The sequence below is a fragment of the Euphorbia lathyris genome, chromosome 2 (assembly GCF_963576675.1).
Source record: "Euphorbia lathyris chromosome 2, ddEupLath1.1, whole genome shotgun sequence".
Taxonomy (NCBI): Eukaryota; Viridiplantae; Streptophyta; class Magnoliopsida; order Malpighiales; family Euphorbiaceae; genus Euphorbia; species Euphorbia lathyris.
This window is the reverse complement of record NC_088911.1, coordinates 44285583-44299762: the sequence shown is the minus strand read 5'-3', so window position 1 is coordinate 44299762 and position 14180 is coordinate 44285583. Positions and strand designations below refer to the sequence as shown.

General features: G+C 35.9%; 2 protein-coding genes across 2 annotated transcripts; both read left to right on the top strand.

Moving 5' to 3' along the window:
* Window positions 1-948: 948 nt before the first annotated feature.
* On the top strand, window positions 949-3303 carry LOC136217987 (RAF-like serine/threonine-protein kinase PRAF). The gene is made up of 2 exons (XM_066004707.1): window positions 949-2136; window positions 2445-3303. The coding sequence occupies exons 1-2, from the start codon at window positions 1028-1030 to the stop codon at window positions 3187-3189; spliced, it is 1854 nt and encodes a 617-aa protein (XP_065860779.1). The 5' UTR covers window positions 949-1027; the 3' UTR covers window positions 3190-3303.
* Window positions 3304-10328: 7025 nt separating this feature from the next.
* LOC136217986 (uncharacterized) lies at window positions 10329-14139 on the top strand. Its single transcript, XM_066004706.1, has 4 exons — window positions 10329-11473; window positions 11855-11963; window positions 13025-13163; window positions 13295-14139. Exons 1-4 carry the CDS (start codon window positions 10509-10511, stop codon window positions 13414-13416), a joined length of 1335 nt encoding a protein of 444 aa, XP_065860778.1. The 5' UTR covers window positions 10329-10508; the 3' UTR covers window positions 13417-14139.
* Window positions 14140-14180: the final 41 nt, after the last annotated feature.

Genomic DNA, 14180 nt, shown 5'->3' with positions numbered 1-14180 from the left:
ACGCGCGGCGCACCAGATCCACCATAAGGTGGAACGGGTATCGATCCCATTCCACCTTACGGTGGAACAGGTGCGCCGCGCGTTCCACCATCTGGTGGAACGCGCGGCGATTACTTGCTCCTCCTTAGGTGGAACACACAGTTCGTGCGTTCCACCTAAGGTGGAGCAAGGAAATCGCACCCGTTTAGTGCGATTTCTGGGTTTTTTGCCTCCGATTTCGGAGGCAAAAATCAAGATTTCGTTAATAATTTTAAAGGAAAAACTTACCGTAATACCCATGTATCCTTTGCCCTTGCCTACTCTTTGTGCCTTGTCGTTTTAGCTCGATTTTTTTAAAATGCAAAGAAGGTAGAGAGGATTTGGAAAATTCAAATTTCTTGTTTGAAAAAGTGAGGAGGGCAAATATGTCACAAATGGGCGGTGAACCGGAATTTGAGGGCGGTATATAGCAGCTCACATTCTTAATGGTATAACCACTAAACTTTACACTTTTTAATATCGGTGGCCACTCAATTTTAACCAAGTCCTCAAAATGATCGTTAACGATCTCAAAATGAAAATATTAAAAAATTAAAGTTGTTCAGAACGACATTTACCATGAAATCACATTTTTTATTTTCCAAAATTACCTTTTTTGGAGCTTTCTCTCTATAAAAATTCACTATCTCTTTTAACCAAACAACACTTAAATGATCTCAAAACGAAATTTTTTAAGAATTAAAGTTCGTTAGAATATCATTAACTCTTTGATTTTTTTATTTTCAGACCATCAGCGGTAATTTTGAGATGTTGAGTGGCCACCGATGTTAAAAAGTATAAAATTCAGTGTTCATACTGTTAAAAATTAAACTTCAGTGGCCATAATGTTAAATAGGCAAAGTTCAGTGGCCATGGGTGTAATATACCCAATTTTAATTAGGTTAACCTCTCCTGTTTCGGGTAACCAAGAGAGGATCCGAACCGAATCCATACTACTTTCATTCAATTTCTTTTCAACCTCTTTTCTCCGGTTCATTCCCCATTTTTCATGGATCCACCGCCGCACTCCACCACCATGCACCTCAACTATCCCGACTCCGTCGACTCCTCCCCTCGCTACCACACAACCGACACCATCAATGACCCTCTCCCTCCCGTTCCCGGAGCTAAACTCCGGGTAATGTGTAGCTACGGCGGCCACATTATCCCCCGTCCGCACGATAAGTCTCTCTGCTACGTTGGCGGCGAAACACGGATGGTAGTCATCGATCGTAACTCCTCTCTTTCTTCTGTAGTTAGCCGGCTTTCCCGTAGCCTCCTGGACGGCCGCCCTTTCACTCTTAAATACCAGTTGCCTAATGAAGACCTCGACTCTTTAGTATCGGTCACAACTAATGAAGATCTTGATAATATGATTGAAGAGTATGATCGTATAAATGCTTCGTCTTCAGGTTTAGCTCCTTCTCGTATCCGTTTGTTCCTTTTTGTTGGCAAGCCTGAAACTACAGCTTCAATGGGTTCACTTCTCGATGATGCTAAATCGGAGACGTGGTTTGTTGATGCTCTTAATGGCTCCCTGCTCCCGAGAAACCTTTCGGAATCTGCTGTAATTGAATGTCTGGCGAATCTAGATTGTGATAGCAGTCAGGATTTAGAAGCTCGGGGAGAGATGAACAAGCAGGAATTGATGAAGAATATGCATCAAGAAGTAGTGCAGACGGGTCCGCCGGATTCGCCTATGGAGAATGGTTCGTCGTCGTTTGGTTCGTCTTCTTCTTCTCCATCGATCAGTAATTTGCCGCCGATTCGGGTTCGTGTGGATCAGGATCAGAGAGTTGGTAGTACTATGGAAGAACAATTTGCGAAGATGAGCTTTGCACAAGCTTTGCAGAAGCAAGATGATGGTTATATTAATGGTGCTGCAGCTGCTGCTCTTCCGCCGCTTCCTACATCTATAGTTCCTGTTGGAATGGCGGCTCCGCTTAATCCTTGTGGCGGTTCCAGTGATAATTTGAGTCGGATTTCATCAGAAGATGAGAGATCGGATCAGGGTGTGCCTGTCCATTTCAGGAAAAAACCACCACTGCAGACTGTTCAATTGAAGCCCTCCGCAGTTTCCTCCAATTATAGTCTACCTTCCCCAGATTCAGTTACAAGGTACTTAATCTAATTATCTATTGATAAATGTTACTGGTGAGTGTGCTAATTCAGTAAGAAAGAAATCGACTCTTATGACATTTCACCTAGATTCGATATTAGCTGCTGTTATTGGAGTACCCATAGGTGTAGGGGTCGCTTATTCTATGGGTAGGGTCGCTTATTCAAAATCTATAATTGATTTTACATCACTAATGGAATCGGGACAAAATTGGTTTCGATAGGCCTAGTTAATTGGGGGAAAAATATGATTTTGTTGCTTTGAATATTATTTCAGATTGATGATTTAACTCTATATATATATGCAGTGATTCAAGTGTTGCATCAGCTGGAAATCCACTGTCTAAGACAATGTATTATCAAGAACAGAGTAGTGGAGAGGGAAAAACTGAAATTTCCCAAATTCAAATGCAACAGCCTCAAAATCCAGCATATGGACAGTATGATCAGCAACAATATATGCACACAAACACACATTATATCCCCCAGCCTCAGCCTCAGCCTCAGCCTCAGCCTCACCCGGTCTCATCTTACTACCCAATTTATCAAACACAGCAGACACTAAATAACCAAGCCATGGATCAACACCAACAGCAATACCCAGTTTATGTAATGCATGTTCCACAAACCCAACAATACATGTCTATTCAACCTAATGTCAATTCCTCTGCTCACCCACTGCTCTACCCCACGCCTGAAACCGCAGCAGCTGCGAGTGTTTATAGAACTTCGACGACTCCAAATCCAAATCCAACTCCAAATCCATCATTAGTCCCCATATCAGGTACTGGCCAATATCAGCAACAATATGTGAGTTATGCTCCAATGCAACATCCGTCTCAAAGTCTTGCCCCAGGTGCTAGTTATGGTTATGAACATGGGAAAGGGACTCCGGAACAAGTTTATTACACTCAGGTTCAAGCAGCGCTGAGTTTGCCTCCTCAGTATCAAACCACGACTGCAGCTACTGCAGTTGCACTTGCTGCCGATGCTTCCAATCAGCTGCCGATGTCCAACACAATGCACCAGATGGGAACCTCGCAGCAGCTCTAAAGCTAATGCTCATTTGTACAATTAAATAAATTAATGCTGATTTTTCTCGTGAAATTGGGATCATATATGTAGAAATTACAGAATTATATCATATAATTGTTGAACGTTTTATTTTGTTTTATTGTTTGGAAACTGTAATTGATAAAATTATAGGTAATTGATGATTGAATATGACATTACCACTCATTCTTTTTAGATACTTTCTATACAATAAAAGATGTTTTCTGATGCAGTTCCTTCAATATAATTCTCATACAGTTTCAGGGACCAAGATGCAATTTCCCTCCTTTATGTTGTTTGGCAATTTTAATTTAAGTCTTGAAAGTATTTTTTCAGTGTGAAAATTGACCCTTGTACATGGGCATGAGTACCCTTCCTAGCTGCGCCTAATGGGTTGGGCTTAGTGGCATATTTTTGTAGGGCTTTCTATAAAATTAGTTCAAAAAATATAAATTATTTACAAATAATCCCGTAAAAGTAAATTATTTTTGTATATATTTATTCAAAAGGATATATTTTATGTAATTTTGTTTTTGTATGTATGTGGTTTGGTTCGATTAAAAATGAATTTCAACCTTGGACATAAAGGGTTTATAATTACTTAGTTATCATGTGCTAAAAGAAAATATTAAGAAAAACAATTATTAATGGAAATACTGCAAAATTTTGCATGCGTTTATTGTCATCTTTGAGTTAATCAAATCAATTATTTTTAATGGAAAAACAATTAATAATAATAGAATTGATTTTGTTTAATCCTCCCACAAGGGCTAATAATAAATTCATTTGTTAATTTTATTTTTCTCTCTTCTTATATATAATTTTGAATCCTCCAATGCTTTGTACTAAATGACAAAAGTTAGATCTGTTTTAGGGAGCTGTTTCATCAATTTGACGTCTTCCACATTTTTTTTTGTTCGCTTAATCTAACCTGTGCCATAAGGCACAGGTTTATGTATTAATTATGCTATTAAAAAAAGAAAAAGTAAGATCTAGAGGTATTAATTATGCTAATTAATAGGTATTAATTACTTTCCTTTTCGGTAAATCTCCAAAATTCCACTAATATATGTAGGGTAATTAATTTATTAGTCCTAATATTTTGAAAAAACATACTGTTTAGTCCTCGTATTTTAAAAATACACGGTAAAGTTCCTGACCTTTTTCTCGATGAACTGTTTAGTCTTTCCGTCTGTTTGTTAAATTTTTTACCATTTAGAAAAACGGTAGGGACTAAACAGTTCACCAAGAAAAACGTTAAGGTCATCGAGAAAAAGGTTAGGGACCTTACTGTGTCTTTTTTTAAAACACATGGACTAAACAGTGTGTTTTTTTAAAACACAGTGACTAAATAAATTAATTACCCATATATGCATGAGTTTTTTTTATTAAAGTTCTAATGAGTAGTCCTCGTATTTTCAAAAACACACGGTAATGTTCCTAACCTTTTTCTCGATGAACTGTTTAGTCTTTCCGTCTGTTTGTTAAATATTTTACCGTTTAGGAAAACTGTAGGGACTAAACAGTTCACCAAGAAAAACGTTAAGGTCATCGAGAAAAAGGTTAGGGACCTTACTGTGTGTTTTTTTAAAACACATGGACTAAACAGTGTGTTTTTGTCAATATAGGGACTAATAAATTAATTACCCATATATGCATGATTTTTTTTATTGAAGTTCTAATGAGTGAGTTAGTCCTCGTATTTTTAAAAACACACAGTAAGGTTCCTAACCTTTTTCTCGATGAACTGTTTAGTCTTTCCGTCTGTTTGTTAAATTTTTTACCGTTTAGGAAAACGGTAGGGACTAAACAGTTCACCAAGAAAAACGTTAAGGTCATCGAGAAAAAGGTTAGGGACCTTACTGTGTGTTTTTTTAAAACGCATGGACTAAACAATGTGTTTTTTTAAAACACAGTGACTAAATAAATTAATTACCCATATATGCATGGGTTTTTTTTTTATTGAAGTTCTGATGAGTAGTCCTCGTATTTTCAAAAACACACGGTAAGGTTCCTAACATTTTTCTCGATGAACTGTTTAGTCTTTCCGTCTGTTTGTTAAATATTTTACCGTTTAGGAAAACTGTAGGGACTAAACAGTTCACCAAGAAAAACGTTAAGGTCATCGAGAAAAAGGTTAGGGACCTTACTGTGTGTTTTTTAAAACACATGGACTAAACAGTGTGTTTTTATCAAAATATAGGGACTAATAAATTAATTACCCATATATGCATGAGTTTTTTTATTGAAGTTCTAATGAGTGAGTTAGTCCTCGTATTTTTAAAAACACACAGTAAGGTTCCTAACCTTTTTCTCGATGAACTGTTTAGTCTTTCCGTCTGTTTGTTAAATTTTTTACCGTTTATGAAAACTGTAGGGACTAAACAGTTCACCAAGAAAAACGTTAAGGTCATCGAGAAAAAGGTTAGGGACCTTACTGTGTGTTTTTTAAAACACATGGACTAAACAGTGTGTTTTTATCAAAATATAGGGACTAATAAATTAATTACCCATATATGCATGAGTTTTTTTATTGAAGTTCTAATGAGTGAGTTAGTCCTCGTATTTTTAAAAACACACAGTAAGGTTCCTAACTTTTTTCTCGATGAACTGTTTAGTCTTTCCGTCTGTTTGTTAAATTTTTTACCGTTTAGGAAAACTATAGGGACTAAACAGTTCACCAAGAAAAACGTTAAGGTCATCGAGAAAAAGGTTAGGGACCTTACTGTGTGTTTTTTAAAATATATGGATTAAACAGTGTGTTTTTTAAAACACAGTGACTAAACAATATGTTTTTATCAAAATATAGGGACTAATAAATTAATTACCCATATATGCATGAGTTTTTTTTATTAAAATTCTAATGAGTGAGTTAATTATGTTTTATTAATTACATATGATTATCTAGAAAAACTAAACATCTTTTTGAACAAAAAAAATGTATTAATTATGTCTTATCCTATGCCTTATGGCATAGGTTAGCCGGACCGTTTTTTGTTTTATGTGACCAGGTAGTTCAGTCCTTGTTAAATTATATAATATTTTTTCTGTGCTAAATTACTTTTTCTTAATAAAAATGCCACTTGTTATTCCATTGGCTTAAAAAGTATAAACAGCACGAAAAATAAAAAGGAATAAAACCTTCGTACCATACATACTATAGTCAGTATAAGACCTATAAAAAAATGCTACAAAGAGCAATAAAAAGATTACAAAGAGCAATAAAACCCATAAAAGGTACAAATACAACAAACATAAAAATTATATCTTCTCGTAAGTCGAATCCCGTTGAAAAACCATTGTAATCCATACTTCATCATTTAGATTCTTCCGGATGTTCGGATCTGAGTCCTTTCTGTTTATGCAACCACGCATGTCTATAGATCTACGGACAAGATAAATTTTTTCCGCTCATGCTAAGACCGAAAAAAGAATAAAAGAAAGAAGTATAGCTCACAGATGTAGATTTGATGGAAAAAGAAGTTCAAGAAGGTATACAGACTTCAAACTAATAAGAAAAAGTAAAACTAAAGCTAAAAACGAAGACTAAAATATAAATGGAAGCAGGAAGAAGGAATTAAACCCGAAAAAGTGATGGTGACAGTAGGGCTGTAAATGAGCAGAGCCGCTCATGATCGGCTCGATAAAAGCTCGACTCGACTCAGCTCGATTTGTAAACGAGCCGCTCGTGAACACGATTTACTGGCTCGGTTTGTAAACGAGCCGAGCTTGAACAGGCCAAAGCTCGGCTCGAAAGCTCGCGAGCAGGCTCGATTAGAACATTTATGAACAAATTTTAGTTTTGTAGAAAACTATATAGTTTTGTGTTAGTTCACAAATATCTAAACTTAATATTATTTAGTTGTTATTAGATGAATTCGTTCACAAACATAATAAATGAGTAATAGACAAACTATTTGTAAGCATCTTATTTATTTATTCACGAACTTTTCTTGTTAGCTTGTTTATGTACATAATTAAAGAGTTATTTGCGAGCAAACTTCACAAATATAATTAACGATTTACTCACAAACAATTCATAGTTAGATAATTTTCTTAATGAATAAAGTCCAAAGAGGATTTTGGGATCGAAACAAGCTCGAAGCTCGGTTCAAGCTCGTTGAGCAAGCCAAAGCTCGGCTCAGGCTCGGCTCGTTAATTTTATAGCAAGCTCGGCTCGGGCTCGAGCTCGTTAATTTTATAGTGAACAGAGCTTGAACAGGCCAAAGCTCGGCTCGGCTCGGCTCGTTTACAGCCCTAGGTGACAGTGATGGTAGCAGAAATGACCGAATCTGAAAAGAAGAAAATCAATGAGAGGAAAAAGTAGAGAGAAGGAGGAGCCTCTCTCTCTACTTTTGCTGAATTGTTTAATGATATGGAACTTTTTAAATGTCAATCTATCCTAAAATATTTGAGCACACATTTCGAAATATCCTAAATTTCAACCTCGACAGAGTTACGTTAGTGGAGTTAAAAAGTGGTAAAAATAATACGGACATGTCAGAAAAAGCTAGTTCTCGAAAAGGCAAAGTGGTAAATAAATAAATAAAATAAATGCGCTTAATGACTTGATTTCTAACGAAACAATTGAACAAGAGCTACAAGGACTGAAAATAAAAACAACTCTCTTGAATCTCCGATGTCGCTTAACAGATCGATCGGAAAACAATTTCTACTTATATAGGTACTAAAAATAAAAGCAATAAAGACACAAAGAATTAAGTTTTAATTTTTTTTTCTATTTTTATTGATTTTGTAAATCTTTTTCAATATTTTTGTATTACACTTGTGGGAAATAAAGTATAAAAATTACAATTAGCAATATCACCGGAAGCTAGCAATTCAAAGCAACAATACAAGTTATAAAACTTAAATTAAAAATACTTGCAAAAATATGTACTAGATCAAACAAAAATAAACAAACTTGTTCTCGTCGTCGGAGTGGCCGTGGATGAAGCTAGAAACGTTATGGAACTCGGATTGGAAAATCTACGTTGTTCGGGTAATTCCGGGCGAATTTTGAAATGACTTAAAAAGTTCAAGAAGTATATCAGCATTTTGCCATTTAATGGAATATGAGCAAAAAAATAATGGAAAAATTAGTTGGTTTTTGTGAGACTTTGGATCTCGAGTGCGAAAGAAACTGCTCACTTAGTTGCTTGACAGGTTTTTTCCATACAAAAATAAATAATTGAGTTACAAAAATGTACAAAAAAATTTGCAGTTATAAAATTACTGAATTATAGTGTGATCATAATCACACTTATGTGTAGATTAATATTCCGGAATGAGAAAAGAAGAATTCTTCCAATCGACTAAAGCAAAGAGGACTTCGAAAGCAAGGAGCTGGTCCAACCGCTCAAAGGAAGGTGCCAACCCAAAGAAAAGGCACAAGAGGAAAAGCGATGTCCAAGTCGCTTCCTTTGTCTTTGCCGAATGCAGCTTTTAAGGACTCGGTGTCACCACCTACTGCAGCCGATGTTGCCGATTTTGCTTCAGTGAATGAAGGGGGCACGCTCCAGGAGATGTCATCGATCCGTACGCCTTTTCAGGCCAGTGGCTCTTCAATCCGTACGTTGGCTTTCGTATGGTCATTCCATGCAAAGGCAGGCCCGGAAACAACCATCGCCTCATCGTGATTGATGAAACCTAAGAATATTTACGATCAAGCACTACACTAAGTTGATTAAGGCAGCTTATACTTAGGTGGCTCACTGCTGCTTTCAATCGATTACTGGTCGTAAGCGTAAGGGGCGGGATATCTGGTTCAACAGCAGATCCTAATTACCCATAACTACGCTGACTCGTATCCGGTTGATATTTTACCCTATCAAGCTTGGCCTTGTGCTTTCTTGCCCATTCTATAATGGGGATGTGTCCGAACAATGGTCTACTAATTAAGTCCCTTAGAGTTTCCCCTCGGCCTATGCCTCTGCCCTCTGACGATTCTCCCACCTTTCTTCCTTCATGCCGAAGCTTTATGGTAGCCGAACGCTTTGCAACTACGTATTCGCTTTCCCCCTCTCTACTCTCATCTTCTTTTTGAGGATGTAGCTCACCTGCATGGGCTACACTAATTCTTTCTACTGGCCATTGTCGTGTATTTTTTCTAGTCAAGTCTTATTATATATATATTTATAACTGAGTATAGAAGACATTTCTCTCTCTATCCGAAGGAATCTTCACAAATATATATAAATGTATATATTACAAATGGGAAGATAAATTTATTTATAGTAATAGACTTACAAAAGTCTTAGTCTTAGTGTATATTACAAATGGGAAGATAAATTTATTTATAAAAATAGACTTACAAAACGAATGGTTCTAATTACACTTATCTTCTTTTTCAAAAAAAAAAAAATACACTTATTTTTAACGATCATATGTATATAATTAAGGGTAAATTTTAAATAAAATCCATGTGGTTTCACTAATTTTCAGATAAAGGGTTGCAGTTTACTTTTTATCAAAACGAGGATTGATGTTTCACGCTTTTAAAAAAACAAGGACCTTTTAGATTAATGCTATTAAAACCATCTTTAACGACATGAAAATGAAAATTTTCAAGAATTAAAGTTGTTCAATGTCATATTTTCTATGGAACTACATTTTCGATTTTCGAAAATCATATTTTTTAGAACTTTCTCTCTCTAAACGTTAACTTTCTCTCTTTACCAAACATTATCTAAATAATCTCAAAATAAAAAAGTTAAAGAATTAAAGTTGCTTAGAAAATTATTAGTTCTTAAAATATGTCATTTTTGAAATCGTACGGGTGATTTTAATTGTATCAATCGAAAAAGCCCTTATTTTACCAAAGTTGAAAACCCCAATCATTGTTTTGACAAAAAGTAAACAACAGTTCTTTATCTTAATGAAACCACATGTTATTTGAAATTTATCCTATAATTAATACTTGCGGGTGGATATCTATTTGGGTTAGGCTATGCTTACTTTGTTTTTGATGACATTTATTTAGATACCGTGGACATACATTAAAATAATTATTAACCTAAATAATAATTATTTCATAACGTGGTACAAAATTAAATTTAATAATATTAGTATTATTTTAAGTTAACGAGTCAAAATCAGACCACCAACAAGTATTCATAATTTGGTTGCCAATCAGGCCAGAATCCACGTTTTGTTTATCGTCTTCCCCACATCTCTCTCTCTCTCTCTCTTTCTCAACTGAACTTCATCACTGAAAGAAAAAGAAAGGAAAACATCAGTTAGTTAGTTAGTTATAGTTAGTTACACTTCCACATTTCTATTCTTTACCATTCTTCACTAAATGCTCTCTTCCCTCACTTATGGCCACCATCTACCACCTCCGCCACCACCACCTCCTCTCATTCTCTCCACTTCCTTCATCTTCCCCATTTTACCCTTCTCGTCTCTACTTCCCCACCCACCCCAGACCTCGCAAGATCCTATCTTGTTTATCGATTAACCATTCAAACAATACCCAAATCATCGCCGGAAATACCCAATGTCACCAGGAATCCCATGATGTTCTCCGGGTGGTATTGGCTGCCGGCGGGACTGGTGGTCACATAATCCCAGCTTTGGCAATTGCCGACGAGCTCAAAATTGCAAACCCTAATACCCAAATCATCTTCATTGGAACCCCAGATGGTATGGAAAGTACTTCTGTTCCTTCAGCTGGTTATCCTTTCTCTCCCATTCCTCCTGTACGGTTATTCCGGCCATTGATTTCACTTCGAAATCTTTCCCTTCCTTTCCATTTGATTCAATCAATAATCCATAGCTTCAAGCTTCTTAAAGATTTTGATCCTCATGTTGTTATAGGCACTGGGGGATATGTTTCTTTCCCTACTTGTCTTGCTGCTTTGTTAAGAGGAATCAAAATTGTGATCCAAGAGCAGAATTCTGTTCCAGGCATTGCTAATTACATACTTTCATTATTTGCAGAGGTTGTTTTTGTGGCTTATAATTCCACAGTCGAGTGTTTTCCCAGAAAGCATAAATGTGTGGTGAGTGGAAACCCAATTAGGTTGTCGTTGAGGCAATTCGTCTCTAAAGCAGTGGCTAGGAAGCTATTCTTTCCTAGGTCTGCTGGGAAGGAAAATGCTAAGGTCATTTTGGTGCTTGGTGGATCTTTGGGGGCTCATGCTGTTAATATTGCCTTTTTGAATCTTTATAGCCAAATGTTGCTTCAGCACAAGAATTGGTTTATCATATGGCAAACGGGTGTTGAGGCTTATAATGAGATGGAAAGCCTTGTTAGGAACCACTCACATTTGATTTTGACAGAGTGAGTACTTTTGTTTCTTCTTTTTGTATAGTTTCTGAGTTTAGCCTGTGATATATCTTTTTCATGAGTTTATACACATGATTGATTATATATGATATAAATGCAACAAAAATGATAATGTGTCGACCATGTTGTTTTGTAAGTTGTGTTGTCGTGTCATAAATCGACAGCCCTAGTGAAAATCAAACCTTGGTATCAACTGAGACAAAGTGACACTTTTCCTCAAGGAATAGCAAAGATGAAAACTTTATATTTAGAAAGTCTGTTTAAGTCTATTTTGGAATGGATTCTCAGTGCTGTGAATGGATGATGAGTAATACTCATACATTTTTTACATCATCCTTGAATTTGACTTGGTTTGTGAAACTATCATATGTGTAGATTCTTGCATACGATGGATTTGGCATATGCAGCTGCAGACCTTGTTGTCTCCAGGGCCGGTGCTATGACTTGCACCGAAATCTTAGCTACTGGGAAACCTGCTATTCTGGTAAATTGGAAAACTTGTTCTCTTTTATTCTTGATGAGTCATTTATATAATCTTCGTTTTTCTGTACTTACATTCATGTTGGAGTTGAAATGATATCTCAAAATGTCGTATTTGGTATTCTACTAAGCTAGATGAATCAAAATATCACTTTGCAGTTTGAGGTTTGACACACTTAATCATCTATTATTATGATCTGACAAACAAGTATATATAATTTTCTTGCTAGTTTATGTTGATATGACAATATTGAGATAGAACTTAAGGTAAAGAAAGATCTTGCAACATAATATATCCTCTATTACGGTATTAGTTAAAGAAGAACGCATGTCAAACTCACAACTGTACTGCAAAATCATGTTATTTTGCAAATTATGGTAACTTGCACAACAATTTCACCTAGCAAGATATTCTACAATTGCTTCGAATGGGAATTTGATTTGTGAAGGTTTTGCGAACAGCTTAATCATCTGATTCTTGAAGTTTGTAACATCTCTGAGCTGAGTCCACAGACATCCAAAGATACACCCAAACGAGTTCTTGAGTAGAAGGGGCATATAGTTTCTAGACCTATGTATCATATGACATTTAGAAACTCATATTCAGAACTCCTTTATTTTCATATTTTACATGGTAAATTTTAACAGAAAAAACCCGTTATAGTCTCATGAATTTGAGACAGACTAATGTTTCACATGAATTTGCAAACAGTTTGGACAAAAAGGTGTTTGTATATGGTTAGTTGCAAAGAGCTTTTGCTCTAACGGTACTATTGTTGTCCCGAAGACTACTTGGAGCCTTCTGATTAAATCAAAATATGGCGAATTTTGAATTGAAATAATTAATATTGCTAATTTCATCAATAGATTTCGTGATTCTCTTTTTGTTGTTAGAGCATAAGACTTGTGCTGCCATTAGCACATGTTTCATAATTTCAGCTCTGTTTAAGCAGAAACTATGCAGCTGGGAATATCCATTGATCCAGTGATCCATTCAGCTTTGCTAATTGTGTTCATTACTGATGGTTGTGTTGCTGGAAGAAATAATTTCTCTGTACTTTGCAGATACCGTCGCCAAATGTAGAAGAAGGACATCAATTGAAAAATGCTCTTTTAATGGCAGATGTAGCAGGTTCAAGGTATATAACGGAGGAGGATGAACTAGATTCAACTACATTGGGAACCGCTATTGAGGAGATATTAGGTGTGTTTGTCTGATATTTTGCTCAATTTAATGATTGTTGCTTCTTGAATATGAGATCATCATGGTCATAATATTAAAGTTTGTAAGTTGAATTATTTATCGATTGTTAATCATACGGGGTGGTATAACAGGAGACGAGACCCTGATGGCAGATATGTCGGAAAGAGCATTGAAAGCAGCAAAGCCTGATGCTTCTGCTGAAATCGCACGCCAGATTCTTTCCCTCTTTGAGACATCAACTACAAAGAAGTAACTCATATACACATTTATATTGAACTGATGAATGAAGAAAAAGGGGGGTTTACTTGATTAGTTGCAGTTTCTGCAAATCTTTTCTCATGGTGAAAGTATCTTGTCTAGCCTTGGCTGGGGTAATTTCTTTACAAGGCTGAAAAGATTGATGTTTGAAGGCTAGAGTAGAAGGATTGTTTCATTTATTTAGAACATCAATAGATAATTTTAGGATGATTTTTAGCTTAGGAGTTAGGATGCCTCTTGAATTGACTTTTGGTTTAATCCAAGTTGACTTTTATTTATGTTTTAAATTTGCTTTTGTGTCTTTCTATTTTTTGTTTGACACGAATGCTTCATGTTCAATGGCACATCAACTAGTTCATCTTTGTTGCAAGACAATGGAAACCTTGTCTTGCCATCTTCTTCTTCTTCTTCAGGCATCATCCGGCAAAGTTCTGATTGATTTTCCCGCGGACAGAAGCTCTAGTCCAACGTGAGTCAATTACTTGAAAGGGTGACGTAAATGGATGGAAACATTGTTATGTCTGCATACAGGATTGTTGATCCTGGTTAACAGCGGAAACCAAAATGCAAGCTTAATTTACAATAAGAATAGTGCCTTTTTTATGTATGTTTCCAATGGCACATCAGTTATATATTCAATGACAAGCAAAGTCCCTACTCCAATTGTTATCTGTAAATGCTTTCTTTTCCTTAGTGTATATTTTGCCTTATTTTAAAAGGTCTCTTTTTATCAGACATTAAGCAACCATTAATGCAGAA